This window comes from Mizuhopecten yessoensis, unplaced genomic scaffold (assembly GCF_002113885.1).
Source record: "Mizuhopecten yessoensis strain PY_sf001 unplaced genomic scaffold, ASM211388v2 scaffold11181, whole genome shotgun sequence".
Taxonomy (NCBI): Eukaryota; Metazoa; Mollusca; class Bivalvia; order Pectinida; family Pectinidae; genus Mizuhopecten; species Mizuhopecten yessoensis.
Genome location: NW_018408920.1, coordinates 1,322,149 through 1,339,718, shown reverse-complemented (window position 1 = coordinate 1,339,718; position 17,570 = coordinate 1,322,149). Strand labels below are relative to the sequence as shown.

Below are 17,570 nucleotides of genomic sequence, written 5' to 3'. Positions count from 1 at the left end.
CTGTACGTAACTTACTTACTGTACCTTACTTACTGTACGTTACTTACTTTACCTTACTTACTGTACGTTACTTACTGTACGTTACTTACTGTACCTTACTTACTGTACCTTACTGTACGTAACTTACTTACTGTACCTTACTTACTGTACCTTACTTACTGTACCTTACTTACTGTACGTTACTTACTTTACTTACTGTACCTTACTTATTGTACCTTACTTACTGTACCTTACTTACTGTACGTTACTTACTGTACTATACTTACTGTACGTTACTCACTGTACTTTACTTACTCTACCTTACTTACTGTACCTTGCTTACTGTACCTTACTTACAGTTCCTTACTTACTGTACGTACCTTACTTACTGTACCTTAGTTACTGTACGTTACTTATTGTACAGTAAGTAAAGTACAGTGAGTAACGTACAGTAAGTATAGTACAGTAAGTAACGTATACTAATTTAGTTACGTACAGTAAGTTACAGTAAATAACGTACAGTAAGTAAAGTACAGTAAGGAAGGTACAGTAAGTAAGGTAGAGTAAGTAAAGTACAGTAAGTAAGGTACCTTACTTACTGTACGTTACTTACTGTACCTTACTTACTGTACTTTACTTACTGTACGTTACTTACTGTACGTTACTTACTGTACGTTATTTACTGTACCTTACTGTACGTAACTTACTTACTGTACGTTACTTACTGTACGTTACTTATTGTACCTTACTTACTGTACGTAACTTACTTACTGTACGTTACTTACTGTACGTTACTTACTGTACCTTACTTACTGTACCTTACTTACTGTACTTTACTTACTGTACTTTACTTACTGTACCTCACTTACTGTACGTTACTTACTGTACGTTTCTTACTGTACCTTATTTACTGTACGTTACTTACTGTCAAAATAAGATGCTGTGAAAATGTTCTTCCTTCAGTTCATAGATTGAACAAACTCATTTCATAAAGAAATATAACATATATTTTTGTTTACATATATATGAAAGCAGTTTTCAACAATGTACTTATAATATCTTGACAATAATTACATACAATGTAGTATAACTCCCAATATGGCATTTTGAAAATAAACTATGCCGTATTTTTTCAAGATTTTTTTTATCAGACGTGTTTTCATGCAATAACAACTTATATTGCTCAGTCTTGATGGCCCGGATGGTAGCGCGTAGAGGTTTTTAATGTTAGACAAAACCGGAGTATCTGGAGAAAACCCACATGATCGGGCAGGGGATCCATCCGTACGTCCGAACGGGGATTCGAGCCCCGGCCGTCTTGGCAAAGGCGAGTGCGCTATCCACTGCACTACCCTACATTTGGTTAATAAGTGACATATTTTCCATGTGATTTTATTTCAACAATGAACATAACGTTGTCCACATCTGTGAGCGTACTTGTTACAAGTCGTTCTTCACCAAAACGTTCTATGTTGTCCTTACAGGCCGAATCAGCCATGGCTGTTGATGCTCTCCGTCTGATCGTCGACACGTTTTCCCGGATGTTGCGACATAATCAGCAGGTGTTTCGACCCAATTTTCGGCGTGGAAAAGTCTACAACAGTAATTACAGCAAAGAAGGAATACCATGTAATCGACTACAGACGAATGACCCGCCACCAATTCCTTGGATGCATGGCGAAAACATTACACAGTTCCTTAAACAGGTTAGACGCAATCGTTTCCTATGGCGCTGAAGGATACAGATAACATTCGAGTAACTTAAGTGTAGTCTTAATGAAGGATTAATTGCCATCAACGGTTCTGATTACTGGTTTCGCACTCTCTAATTACGATAATGATACGACAAATGTATGGAGAATGCATATATTTTATTAGATACTTAAGCAGAATTATAAATGACGTGCTCTCAATAGTGGGTTGAATTTTCTGTGAAAATTAACACTTTTACTACTACTGTTACTACTATTACAGAAAAGTGACCCATGCTCCGATAACCGCGTTAAAATAGCATAGAAATAGGCAACGATTCAAAGCTACATACTGTAGAGGTAAATAACATAGACCAGGTGTGGTACGAAATAAGATATCGTATTCTATTACATTGTACCAGTGACATTTCAGAATTTATCAGTGTGATTAACACTTATATATTTACATTTGCATGTCATTGTCACTATATAGCCTATTTGAAAGCTGTGTCGTTGATGGGGCTTTAATTACCATGCATCACGAGACACAATTCTTAGCGTTTTTTTAGCGTATATTGGATATTGTAGTTCTGGTCAGTGTTGTACTGACCGGAACTACAATATCCAATATAAATAAACATGACGGCTATTGAAATATCGCTGGGCATTGTGAGATTTGACAATGTCATTGTAAATTTATGTGCAAAATAAAAAATAAAATAAAAAGCACTTTTATTGCAACGAAAACAAGACCAAGGTCTGCAATATCGTACAAAATGCACATCGGTTGAAATCACCAATGCCGGCAATTGAAACAGTTTTAACGCTCATGCATTTTTTAACAGAAATATCGTCTGTTACACTGCACTGATCAACAGGGGTTCGTTACAAATGTCTGAAATACACATATTCTATAGACCTAATGACATATACGTTATAGACCTACTGATATGAGTTACAGCACACATAAACATTTCAGACATTTGTAACGAACCTGTGATGCGTCGCAAGATCACTCACTTCAAACGCTATCAGTTTCACGCGTCTCGCAACCACGGTTCCTCAGTTTCCGACGACATGTCAAATAACGAGGCTGTTATAGAATCTACCGACTGTTGTCAGGTTCCCATACAATCAACAAATACATTCACGCTTGGATTCTTCACAAAATGAGCTAAGAGAAAAGTTCGAATAAACTTCCAAAAATAACTCCCTCGTGGAGGGCAAGGTCGGATTTACGGTGTTCACTTTATTTGTCCACGCGCGAAATTTGTTCCGGGGAAAAAATCGAAACAATTTCAAATCTAACTTTCAGCTCAGAGTTCTATTGATAAACTTAAATCACCCTATAGACATATCATACGCAATTGTATTGATACTGAATTGTGGAATAAAATTGAAGTGTTTGTTTGCCAATCGGCACGCGACAATGCGCTGTTCAAACTATTGAACGAAATTGTGTGGACTGTCGATAAGGCGGGCATTTTTATTTTAAATATAAATTATAAGTTAAAAAAAGAACATAAGAGTCAGAGAAAACGTAAATGTAAGTATGGAACTGTTTCTGTATGGTATTTATGATCTATTTGAATGACACAGCTTAACGCGCATTATGATTTGTTTGCTTGCAAAGCTGTGTCATTCCAATAGATCATAAATACCATACAAAAACAGTTCAATGCTTAAATATACAAAATGCTCCATCTTCACATGGGATGATATAAGGTTCTTTATCAATTACATATTGACCGATCAAAATATTACGTATTTTTCTTTACTGTCGCATATTTTCTGTTAACCTGCAGATAACGCGACGGTAGAATAAGTGGACTTTTTGTATATTTCTGAAGCATACATTCATTCATTAACATACTTCCATGATTGATCCCATTTTTGTAAGCAAATCCTACGAGAAAAAAAAGCATAGAACGGTAGATCTGCGTTGAGTAACCCATTCAAAATGCGCGGCACTAGCCTTGGTGTCAAACGTGACGTCGTGCAAATTTGGCGTCAAATATCACGCTACTTATTCTCGCTCTTTTTTGATGCAATACGTTTGTCACTTAACCTTTAAAAGATGTACTAAATAGAAATTCAATGCTTTTTCTGTTAATTACCGTTACATATATTCATTGGTATCGCAATCGTGAAAACTATCGGTATTCTGTTATACTCGTGAAATATATAACAATTAAACATCCCCTTTTTATTTTACTGCGACAAGACTACACTATGGTCATATTTGACAACTTACGGATATGTACACCAGAAAGGTCGACAGCGAATTATACTCAATTCGAATCAAGGCTTTCAATTGCGTTGTATAAAGACTAGTTACGCCATGGGTCATGTTTCTCAACTGCAACAAACATGGATGACCATACATGACAGAACATGACCACGTATGAATATAACGTATTAATACTGCTTAGTATTACCATAGAGTTGACATCTTTGTCTTTAACAATGTATTAAAATCATGACGTATCCATTGAATTTAATTGTCAATCATTTTGCTTTTGTACAGAAATAAGGCAAGTTGCTCTGAAATCTAACAGCTTATATCGGTTATAATTTAACTGAAAGGGTAACTAAATATTACATTTATGACCTCTAAACACAAGGAAAACATGTTGCAATGGTTGTTTTGCTGGAAATCTGTTAATTAAAGAGAGGTGTTGAGATTGAGAGCCATCTTGCCTTCTTCACTGATTCTGATTCGGGGGGGGGGAGCTTCTCAACCCTGGCAATCCCTTACATTTTATGTCCCTAACATTTTATGTATATTTGAGCATAAAAAATGTACTACAATAATTTAAATTATTTTGATTTCATTCGCTACAGGCAGAATTTGAAGGGCTAACGGGACATATATCATTTGATTTTGAGGGATTTCGCCGTAATTATACACTGAACGTCAGCACGGTAGGGCAAGACCACGGGCCAGTCCGGATAGGTTATTGGCAGCCGGAGTTTGGGTACCGTACTTCAGACGAAGAACCACCAGACCTCAGGCCTGTTACTCACTCAAAGATAAAACGCATCACTACAATACTGGTAAAGACTCGCTTTGTAATACCAGGGCTTTCAGTAGACCCTTGAGGGTTTGTTTTTGACAACCCAAACTGTACTGCTGCACTGGTGTTTAAATGAAGGTCTATTTGACTTCTCTAAATTCAAGGAAAACTTGACTTCTTAAATTGCTAAATGTCATGGGTCAACTGAAAACCTGAATATTTTTAACATTATACTATATATGCCATCAGTTTAATGTCATCTAAAAAGATGACGTCAGCACTTCAGGAGCTCATCATTTTTGAAGTAATTGTATTCAACTTTCTTCTTGGATTTGGCTTAAATAGAAAGTGATTGAAATATAAAATATGTAATTTTTTCTTTTTTTCTTTTCAAGTCGCAGCCGTTTTTAATGCCGAAGGAAAATAAAGATGGAAAAATATTAACAGGAAATGACAGATATAAAGGTAGGTGTGTGTGGTGTTCAATAGAACGGTCATCTCATGAAACTCATGTTTCGATTAGGGCAGAAGAGTCCCTCTCGGAGATTTTCGCTTCGAGTATTCTGCCATCTATATAGAAGATAATGCATCCAAAAAGGATTTTCCGGCTATGAGTAACTTTCCCTATCCATAAAGTGTAGGCTTTGTAGTTATTGTAGATGTCACGAGGTTGACCCCAGTGGTTTTTGCTTTCCTTCTGTTTTTTATGTAAAATATATATTTCCGTTTCAAATATTCATATTTGTCCCACCAGTAACAACGACAGTTTAATGGTTTAATTTGTTTGACCCTTTATATCAATGATACAGAAAGAAATACCCCAACACATGAGGCTGTAACATGTTCATAAAACATGCTACATTATTGTAAATTAAAAGTAGGTACAAAAAACTCAATTGGCAGCAACATGCATTTACAATCGGGTTTTCCTCAACAATATTTTGCTTCATTTCCGGGATCAAAGGGTCTCAGTTTCATGTGTTAGAATTTAAACCTTTCGCAATAATAATGTTTTCAGAGTCAATATTATCATAATTGAAATAGCATCTTCTTAATCTCTAGTTCATCTTTTATCGAATTAAACGTAGAAGAATAGTTAAAGAAACAGGGATATGTGAAACTAAAGTGACTTTTCTAGAGACAGGTTTTGAATTATCTTTTCGCCAGGTTATGCTTTAGATATAGCGACTGAGATAGCAAACTTGCTCCACTTCAACTTTACTATGAATGAAGTAGGGGATAACGCCTATGGTATCAAAGTCAATGGCACATGGAATGGAATGATAGGAGAACTTGTCAGCGGGGTTAGTATTTCTGGTCACACTTAAGGAAAGTATCGGTAAGTACGTCTAGCAATTCACAATAAAAGCAGAGTCATGTGTGTTCATAACCGTGTTTTGATCTAGTGATAATTGATATTGCATGAAAATGCAAATTTTATCAAGAAAAAATATATTCTGGTTTCCTAAAGAAAAAAAACATCCAAATTGGAGAGTTACAGAATGTTTAGTCAATACTTTCATGTTTCTGAACATTTAAAATAAATCTGTTTTCTTCTTGTTTCACAGAAAGCAGATCTTGCCATAGCTCCTTTGACCATTACGTACGAACGGGAAAAAGATATCGATTTTACCAAACCGTTCATGAACATTGGGATAAGCATAATGATTAAAAAACCAGACATTGAAAAACCAGGGGTATTTTCCTTTATGCAGCCACTAGAACTTGGTATATGGATTTGTATTCTAGTTGCTTACGCAGCGGTTAGCGTGGGCTTGTTCCTCGTTAGTCGCTGTAGCCCTTATGAATGGAAGAAGGTTGCAGCATTAAAGGGGGAATATGAAAATGAGTTTTCCATTCTGAACTCCTTTTGGTTTTCAACTGGAGCCCTTATGTTACAAGGAAGCGATACGTGTCCACGGTAAGTTACGCTTAAACAATCGCCGCGTGACGAAGATTCAGGCAAATACAATCTAAAGGAAAATATGCATAATCCTTTTCTGCATGTATATGTTTAGGATAATAGTTGTAAAGCTCTTTGTTTGAGTAATTCTTCTTAAATATCGGTAAATTAGGTCAATTAGTAACAAAATCCATCAATATCGATTTCTTAAATAACATGTTTTTATTTCAGAATGTAGCATTAATCTTATAGATGTTTTAACAAATGAATTCTGCTCAGGTCCATATCTGGACGGATAATTGGAACAGTTTGGTGGTTTTTCGTCTTGATAATAATATCAACATACACTGCTAATCTGGCTGCGTTTCTGACGGTTGAGAGAATGGTAGCCCCTATTGAGTCCGCTGATGACCTAGCGAAACAGACAGAAATCAAGTACGGAACTATTTCCTCTGGAACAAGCAGGAAATTTTTCGAGGTAAATTACTAATGAAGTAATCTGCTGATTTCTTCCGTACACGATTTTATATTGCCTGTGATTCGATTTGCATAACACTATTACATTGTTATGCAAATCCGACAATAACACACCAAAGCAATCGTCCCGATTGCAGTGTTATCGCAGTCAATATCGTGCTAACCGTTCCTCCACTGTCAGCTCAGTTCAGACCTTCAAGATACTGTAAAGGAGAGGTGACTATAAGGGACAGCCGGTTACCCCTTTGGGAAAAACACCAAATTTTACAGAAATATAGCCAACAGTGTCATATATTCCTTAAAGAAAAATCATGAACTTATTTCAAAGATTTAAAATAAGTAGAAACAGGAGTTCAATTTGATTTGTATATCAGGTGTAATAACAATCCATTTGGTCCAATATAAGCACTGAATCCGAACACACAAATGTTCGTTGGGTGAGTACGACTTTAATCGATACTTGTAGAGGTAATTTGTCTATTTGGGAGTAAAAAAAGAAAGCAAAAATGAAATGCACAAAGATATTATGAACAACAGTGTTCTGTTATGCATGCTAACTAAATGCAATAGGGCCAGACTCCGATTCAATTTGGGGGGAAAAGCGCTAGTGAGCTGCTCGAATGTCTTTGGCTATTTTGGCTTTTTTTTATAAATATTAAAAGCTTGTCACTTAAAAATGATTTTATTTTTATTTTGGAATCAATTAGCTCTGACAACGTTTCTAGGAAATATATTTTGGCAATAAGAATGTATGACATTACAGACTATAACTTTGTAGCGTTTCGTGTTTATTTAGATGGTGTTCACAGAATAACTCTCATAGTTACCTCCCCTTTATTTGTACGCTTAAAATGTAAATCTGAGCTTTGCAAATATTCTCCATCAAACCATCAGACCTTGTATTATGAATCCGTTCAGTTTTCAATGAAGATCGGCGTCGAGGAACACTATATTCTCTCAACTGAATCAAAGAATTAAAAGACAGATGTTTCTATGTTGATTATGTTAAAACGTATTATTCATTCCTGAACAGGTTGGAAATAGATTTTTGTGATTTCAAATATACATTAGACAACTATATTGTATCCATGTACATCAGAAAAACTAGGAACTTTCATCGTTCTGTAATTACAGTCAAGCTTTATTGTCTCGAAATTGGAGATTAAGAGTGGGTTATAGGGCGTAAACAGTGAGTTATATAGAAACCCACGAGGTAAACACTGTCAAACAACAACAGGTGTATTCAGAGCGCGAGTAGTTTAGGGCTTAAAACAATAAAATACAGCACTGCTGGTTTTTTAAGGAAATTCATTTTGATTTGTCAGACATCAAAAGTGCCTATATACCAGACGATGTGGCACTTCATGTCGACACAACCGTCAGTTATGGTTGCAGAGATGTCCACAGGAATTGAGCGAGTCCGAAACTCAAAAGGAAAATATGCGTTTTTAATGGAGTCGTCGGGCAACGAATACATCAACAGTCGTGAACCATGCGACACTATGAGAGTTGGCAGGAATCTCAATTCTAAAGGATTTGGGATTGCCTCTCCAGAAAATTATTATTTGAGGTACGTGGTGTTCGTTCTGGGATATAAAACCTTAACATAAAGGGATAGGTTTACAACTGGAGCCGCAAGTTGAATGCTGTAAACCACTAAACTCTCGTGAACACATTTTTTTGAGATTATTTGTTAATCAATATTTTGACAATATTTTTTTACCGAGACGATTAGGAACAACTAAATGCCCTTTCTTGAATTTTTAGCAGGATATTACACAACACGCGTTACAGGGAACGTACACTTTACTATTTTCGGAAAATAAATGATTGACAGGGTCGATATGTATGGGTTTCCTATAATCAAATACAAATAAAAAAATAAAGAAAAACTAAAAATATCGGAATCGGACATAACGGTTGTTTTTGATGTTGTGGACAAACTGTTGTTAAGGTGGCTGGTAAGTTATTTCTTGATGTTAGAATATCGTTTGTGCATGGACTGATTCACATAGATTATAGTTAATATATCTTGTTTAAAAAACGCATGAAGTGTCTAAAGTTTTCTGTAGATGTGCTGTATCGTCATCACATCACTGCAAGCCTTGCACCTGAATTTTGTCTTAATTTCCTTGTAATATACAAATTGTTTCTGAAGTAGACATCAACACAAATTTGAAGTTGATGCATCAAACTGTCCGATTGGTACGTTTTACGGTTCGCAGCATTTCGTGATTTAAAAATATAATTTGTTCAATGTCGCACTGTAGGATATTTTGTACCCTTGACTACGTTTCGTTGGCGTATCCGATTAAAAAATACACATCATCATTGTTATGGAACACTAATATGTTTAAATATATGTTATATGTATAGAGACATCGGTACTGTTTTTTATCAGCAAATTATAAACTATATATACCATATAACGTGTTTTCGTCCATCCTTAACTGTCAAAAGACTTCTGTACACTAAGATGCTGCATTTTGGTTGGGTTTAAAGGATGACCATAATGTCCTTTCTTTCAGACGTTTAAGGTAATGTACAAACCTATGGCAGTAACATGGTTACATCCCGTAGCTTTCATTGAGCTCCCGATATAAGTAGGAACACTACTGAAACCGTGTATGTCTTTGACATCAAACAAACATATAATATACTGTTTAACTTTGTAGAAATTTTCAATTTTTAATTAGTAGATTTTATTGTTTTTCATCAATTTATTCTGTATTGCAAGAAGAAGATTTGTTCAGAAAGAAGCTACTTAATATTTTAGCTTATAGCATACAGCTGAAATTATGCAATTAAAATGCAAATACCTGAATCTTTTGATTTATTCAGATTAATGAAGATCAACACTATTCAAGAATTGTATACAAAATTGTGCGTTTGACTTAATTGAGCTATTTCAAAAACAGTATTACTATCGGTGAAAGGATTATCGATGTGTATAATATCTTGTTATCATTAAACAATGGGTTTGTGATCAAAACATATTTATTCCGTTTACTACTTAACAAAGAAATGTCCATAATGTATCGCTAAACAATTTGGATTTATGTCCCAAGATTTGAAATGAGTTGATGAACTATGAAGTAAGACATGGTAAATATTAACTATGCAGTTCGTTTTAAACATCATTGATATACTTACGTAAGTAGTGATGGTCAGATCCACATGTGTATGTTGGGTATGTATGAACCATGTAGTTGTATACATTTTTACATAGGAAATACTTTTGAATCGTATATGCTTTAAAGACAGGTAATGTAAAAATTTATTTCAGATCAAGAAATGCTGTGAACTTAAAACAAATCGGACATCTACTAATTTGCCTTGTTGACATTGCACAGATATACAATCAGTGATGTAACGATGAAACAGACACATCATGTTATTCTGATCGTAAAGATCCTTGGATTGATATTAATTTGGATTTTGAAATAATAGATTAAGGATCCCTGACTCAATACACTGCCGTATTTCCTATTCACAGTAACCTTCCATTAACGTCCGTTTTGGTATGACTGTAGCAGAACTTGGATCGTACAGTTCCGTTGTTTAGGTAGCTCAATCAGTTTCAGCGACGGTATAACAGTCTGAAGTCCAGGGTTCGAATCCCGGTCTGGCACCGCAGACTATTTTACATTAGGAGCATGTCTGTTGATTAAAGTTTGTTTATTTCATCTCCATTAAGTTTTCGTTAAAGACCTGCAAAGTATAAGTACCTTTTCAAAAATGACTTGTCTAAGCCAAAGACATGCCGGAAAATATCAGTTTCGAATGGATAGTTTTAGTTTTGGCAGTGGTACGGGGATCCTTTAGAAAAGTTCTTACACCATTCAAATTAACATAGCGATTCATGTTAAGGAGAATTTTCAAAATCATTTAATAGTTGATAGTTATTGGTCATAAATATGAAATTAATTCACAAATCTATGTAAATTCATTGTCTACGCACAAAATTGATATAAAGACAAGAATTTAACTTATTAGCGACCATAACCAGCTCCTTGGCCGGTTTACATGTATTTGCACGGCCGTCCATTAAAATGTGAACCATTATTTTTAGACAATATTTTCATAAGTTGGAGTGAAATAAATAAAATATGATACTTAAACATCTACACGTATATATATATTTTCAGACTACTAATTAGAATTATCTTTGTACACACAATCATTGTGTTTTTAAAACTAAATGCTTTATGTTGAAGTCTCAACATTTCATTTTTCATTTTGCTGTGAATGATGCAAGCAATAGTTTGTGCGTGTATATATGCGTTAAAAGCTGATATTAAGGTCATCTTCTTAACTATTTAGAGCAGTATATGTTATATTTAAAATATATAGGACGCTTACAACTCTAAATGACAGAATTGGGTTGGTAGGTGAAATAAATAAATCGCAGCTACTTATTTTCTTAGTTTTTTCATGAGGAATTCTAGTCAGAAACGGAATATGTATAACTGGTTTAAATGTGTTTTTGAATTTGAAACCAAATATCCCATGATTTAACGCAAAAAGTTAAATAATTGTTTCACCGATCAATTTTATGACGTCACAAATTCATGCAATAAACAACTCCAATAATCTAATAATCTCCTAGAAGAGTACGAAAGACGGGTTGTTGGGAATATAGGTGTGTATCTATTATACATCGCACTTCTGCCGAACAAGCAATTCTACACCGTCGTACACTTTTAAAATAAGAATCGCTTGAAATAAGTTCACTTGCACACTGTATGCTACACTGGGCATGATAAATTGATGATTTCAGGGACGACATTAACTTAGCAGTGTTGACAATAAAAGAGAATGGGGTCCTACACAAACTACGACAGAAATGGTGGCAAGATAAAAGTCAGTGTGCTCAGGATAGCAGCAAAGTGAGTAGCGGACATTTCATTGTACTGTGGATAGTGACAAGGTTAGTATGATCAGTATACTGTGGAAAGTGACAAGGAAAGTAGGGGTAATTGTACTGTGGTAAGTGACAAAGAACATGTAAGTAGGTGTCATTGTACGGTGGATAGTGACCAGGTAATAAGGGCCCATTGTACTGTGGATCGTGAAAGGTTAGTAGGTGATATTATACATGGATAGTTACAATGTTAGTAGGGGTCATTATACAGTCGATAGTGACAAGGTACATGTAAGTAAGGTTCCTTGTACGGTGGATAGTGACAAGGTTAGAAGGGGGCATTATACGGTGGATAGTGACAATGTACGTAGGGGTCATTATACTGTGGATAGTGACAAGGTTAGTAGGGGTCATTGTTCTGTGGATAGTCACAAGGTTAGTAGGGGCAATTGTACTGTGGATAGTCAAAAGGTTATTAGGGGACATTGTACTGTGGATAGTGAAAAGGTTTGAGGGTCATTAAACTGTGGATAGTGATAAGGTTATTGGGGGTCATTATACTGTGGATAGTGATAAGGTTACTAGGGGTCATTATACTGTGGATAGTGACAAGGTACATGTAAGTAGTGGTCATTATACGGTGGAAAGTGACAAGGTACGTAGGGGTCATTTTAATGTGGATATTGACAATGTTAGTAGTGGTAATTGTACTGTTGATTGGGACAAGGTACGTAGGGATCATTGTATTGTGGATATTTTCAAGATTAGAAGTGATATTGTAATGTGGATAGTAACAAGCTGAGAAAGGGGTCGTCGTGCTGTGGTTAGTGACAAGGTTAGTAGAAGGCGTTGTATTGTGGATATTGACAAGGTTTGGAGAGGTCATTGTATTGTGGACAGTGACAAGCTTAGTAGGTGCCACTGTGCTGTGTATATTGATAAGGTGCGTAGGGGTCATTGTACTCTAGAAAGTAACAAGGTAATAAGTGTAATTTTACTGTGGATAGTGACAAGATAGGCAAGGATGTTGTACTGTGGATATCGACAAAGTAATTACTCAGTCAGACAGACAATTATAAGAAAACAGCTAGAGAAACTAAATTGTCAACGAAATGGTAACATAAACACAAAATCGATGACACGAAGGTTAAAAAATAAGGAAAGAAAAAAATAGCATGCAGACCATTTAAAATACGACCACGACCATGTATTTTGGAAGGGTGGTTAAGCGCATTTTGCTTCAGATAAGTAATTATGCCGATCGATAGAGGCGAATTGCCCGAATTTTAAGCGTTTTCGTATAACTCGCATAGCCTGATCTTATTATCTTGTAATGAAATAAAGAGGATGGGTTGAGGTGTATATATGTATAAGGCGATTTGTATTTCATGATGTAAATTATTTCAAACTCATTATAACGTTTAGCATTTCCTGAATTGTTTCTGATCTAAGGGACAAAACTCGTTTTAAATATTGATGCTGTATTAACAGAGAATATAAATGATATTACATTTATAATAATTTCTTATTATAACCCTTTCTTATGTTTTTTACTATATATTTTTTTCTAGACATTCACCTGCAATTTAATTTTCCAGTATACATTCTTATAATGTCCTGCCTTGAGGTATATCGCTCAGAGAACTGGTCAAAAAGTATCAACTCTATAAAAACCTGTGTTGAGTAAACACAATCATTGGTACAAAGGTGAAAGTGCTAAAAAAAGAGTGACTTCATCAAAACAGATCCATTAAAAATAAAAAGTTCCTTAAAGATTAGCTGTCCTTCTGTGTGATAGGTAAACGCAGATATGGTGCTTGAAAAAAGGTAAGTGTACGATATATAGACATTTCAGAACAGACCGACTCAACAGAGACCCCCTTAAAGTCTGTGTTGAGTAAAAACATTCACCTGAACAAATGTGAAAGTTCTACAAATAAAATGACTTTATCAAAACAGATTGAAATGAAATGATTACATCAATACATGTTGTATATGTTTATATCAGGGATCTTCTGGAAAGAAGTCTTTGTCTCTTAGCAACGTCGCCGGGGTATTCTACATCCTGATTGGTGGACTGGTCAGTGCCGTCATTTTAGGGGCCATAGAGTTCGGTATGAAAAGACTACGCCTTGTACCAAAGGTAGCTGTTTCGTAACATTATTCAACATTCATATTTCGGTTTCATTGAAATAAGTTTTATGGAATTAATTTATATCAAATTAAAATTATAAGCTGATATATCATATACAGGTACTATACGCACTACTTGATTTGTTTGTTTGTTTTGGTATCTCATGGTTTTTTTGTATTTTTATTGATTTTGAGTTTCGATTTTGTTTTTGTGCATGGCAAGCCGTGATAATGATATTCATTATATAAGTGATATATCATAAAAGGTATATGATATCTCGTAAAGAAATTTGAATAAGATACAAATGTTTGACAAATGATATATAATATTTCTTATAAAGCAAAATTAGGATATTTGTATATTTTTAAATAAAGATATAAGACATATTGTATATTTCCTAAGATATCCTATATCGTTTATGATACATCCTAAATATTATTTCTTATACAGTCTATATCAAATATCTTATAAAAGGACAAGACATACGTCACAAATGTATAATACATTTTATATAATCCTTTTCAACACAGCATTGGCATTGCATTCTAAATATCTTGACAGTGGCGGATCCAAATTTCCAGGGGGTTTCCATGTGGGGGAAATTGAGGAAAATGGTGAAAATACATAATTTTTAAAGAAAATTCTCAGACTGGGGTGGTTTTCTGAAGCCCTAAAAAAACCTCTGGATCCGCAACTGCTTGACTAAAAGTGTATGTGACATGCCATATATGCTTTTATTAGTAGTAGAAGAAGTTCTGTACAGTTTTAACCTTGACTGGATTATTCATAATAAATTGAAGTTCTGACTGAAAACAGTCATGTACATTGTATAAACCTTAACCTACAAAAACATTAAGTGTAAAAGATGAAGTTTTGTTTAATAGATAATGAGTTTGACTGTTTATCCAGTATGGAGTTTAAAACTATGAAAGCGCTATCAGATATATGTGAGTTGACAATTGCTCGACAAGAACACTAATTATATTACTTGGAATTATTTAATATACTCCACATTAAAAGAAGTATATTGAAAGGAAAGACTGATGGAAAATTACACTCAAAGATACTCTAAGCAACAAATACAAGAACAAAAGGTCCACTGGCTGATAATTTCTATTTGAAATCTATTTGCACAGCCTGCCTACATGAAAGGGACAGAAACGGCCACGTCATTGATTGACACACCCTCAGAACGCGAAAACGGCGACGTCAATGAATACACCACTCCTCCGCCTCATTACCCCGCCGATTTCTCCCAAGATAAAAGTGTAAGAACGGTAAATATCAAAATATCAACAACAGCAAAAAATTGCAAGCATATGGTGCCTAGTTTAGTTATGTTTTCGGTTATGCGATATACTTTAACTATAACTGTAGATTTCAAAATGTGAATGGATCGGGTTTGGATGTAAGAATGGACTTGATGTTGAGCTGAATAGAATAGAAGTTTCTTAAAGATTAGCCAGGTATACATACATATTTGAGGTATATACCGAAAAAACAGTTTGCAGGTTATGCACAAAAGTGAACAAAGTGTTATGGTTATCACTTATAATTTGATTTAAAAAAAAGTTTTACTTCATACAAATTACTATTTATTATTGTATCGTCGTGCAACTTCAACCGATCTGAAGTAAGAATTACAAATACCGCGCAAAACATTGTGTTGTCTTCTTGTTTTCGGTTGCGCGATATAACCTGCAAAAGTCTAGCATTTGGGGAATAGAATGAATGTTTTTATCAGTTTGTATGGAAAGCTCAGAATTAAGGAAAACGTATTGTCAGTGGGAGGTGTCAATGGATATAAGAGGAAAATATATCAAACAATATCAAGATTTATACCGTATTGGGAGAATGACTATAAATAGCAGCCATGGAAAAGGAAGTTAGGCAGTGTCTGGAAAAATATGACGACGACAAACGTCAACGGGAGAATGAGTTATACGAAATCAATAGGGAAAATAGAGTTTTACCATGTCAACTGTCAATAGGAAATATCAAGATGTAGACCATCAATGGTAAAAAGAATAATACGATAGCAATAAGGAACATGGTGCTGTACATTGTCAGGAAATATCAAGATTTAGAATGTCCATGCAAAATAATGTCAACACAGGAAAAAACAGTTGTTGGAATTTACTCAGCTTTCAATGTATTCATTGTTTAACATTTCAGTTCACATATGGCACGCCACAGTTAATCGGATTTGAAGCGCTGGACGACAGAAATACTCATACCGATGTTTGACTTAATCCCACATAACATTCGTCAACGAAACTGGTGACATCCCGTTAGCTCCAACATTTGTAACCTTTTGTCCGGATTAAAGAAAATCACATGATAAAGCATAACGATAATGGTAATATGATATAAGTTAGTTCTTATCCACAGATTACGTTATGCCGGATTAGAAATTGTTTGCATAATGTTCAGGTTCTACTGCACTTATATATAAAAACATGAATGACATTGAAACACAAGTGATGAAGGAAGCCAATTTTATGACTCGTTCCTATCCCAGCCTTGAACTCAAGAACTACGGCGCCAAGAGCTCCATACTACTAATACCTCAAATCATCATTAGACGATTTGCAATTATAACCGTATCGAGAATATGGTTATGCAACATCAAAACCTTCTTTTTAACATTTTTAAGAAGGTGAGATGATGGGGCGGTACGACCAGCGGTTGTATTTAGGATTGGAGATTTGGAAGTTTGAGGCCCAAAGAGCACAAGAGTCATATACATGTCTTCCTTCGTCATTTGTGTTTTTGTACCATTTATTCCATTAATATAAACAAGATTTATCATATACACAAATGTGTTTTGATCTGAAGGTTAAATATATGAAATACCTTTCGTAATTTTTCTGTGTCTGATTATGTATTTAAGAAACGCGCATCTTGGAGAATATGTTTGAACGGAACTGTGTTGCATACCCTCATGAATGTTAAAAAGATGCATTTCAAACCTTATATTTACATTCTGTTACATCCACTTTTATTATTTGAAATTAAGAAATATGGGGTTTTTTTCATGTAAAAAAGCAAAACATCGCCATGAAAACAGCATTAATTGAACACCCTTTTTCGCGGGAAAGATGATGCGTTGTCGGCGGTGACGAAGTACACAGTTGAGCAATAAACAAATAGTTCCACTTTGCATATTTTTAATCATTTGATTTATATTACCAGCATGTTTAACAAGCATTGACTATCTTAAAAATTGTCAGTAGATCTAAATTTGAAACAAATAAACTCTAAAATATTTTAGTTGTAAAAAGTCAGGAATTTTATTCCGTGTTCGCGGAGATAGCTGACCGTTAAACAACGGTTGTGCAGCAGCTATGCTCATCAGCCAACGAAGCGGTTAGACTTTTAACAAGACGGGTTAATGGAAATTGAAAGTGCAAAACCAGATAACGATTTAAAAGATGCTGTTGCCTGAATTCGGGTGTCGATCGACTGTGTCAACAGGACAAGCTCATCGTTTGAGCATTCGGCA

The 17,570-nt window shown here is 34.9% G+C and overlaps 1 protein-coding gene across 1 annotated transcript in view; it reads left to right on the top strand.

The window, feature by feature from the left end:
• Positions 1-16,993, top strand: part of LOC110440423 (glutamate receptor 2-like) — a 100,026-nt gene extending 83,033 nt beyond the window's left edge. Inside the window, exons 8-18 of the mRNA XM_021483493.1 lie at positions 1,464-1,685; positions 4,515-4,727; positions 5,083-5,152; positions 5,855-5,991; positions 6,256-6,608; positions 6,870-7,068; positions 8,393-8,637; positions 11,848-11,956; positions 13,940-14,074; positions 15,202-15,342; positions 16,241-16,993. Coding sequence (XP_021339168.1) covers positions 1,464-1,685; positions 4,515-4,727; positions 5,083-5,152; positions 5,855-5,991; positions 6,256-6,608; positions 6,870-7,068; positions 8,393-8,637; positions 11,848-11,956; positions 13,940-14,074; positions 15,202-15,342; positions 16,241-16,312 — 1,896 coding nt within the window. The 3' untranslated portion in view covers positions 16,313-16,993. The remainder of the gene's footprint in view (positions 1-1,463; positions 1,686-4,514; positions 4,728-5,082; positions 5,153-5,854; positions 5,992-6,255; positions 6,609-6,869; positions 7,069-8,392; positions 8,638-11,847; positions 11,957-13,939; positions 14,075-15,201; positions 15,343-16,240) is intronic.
• The last annotated feature ends 577 nt before the right edge of the window (positions 16,994-17,570 follow it).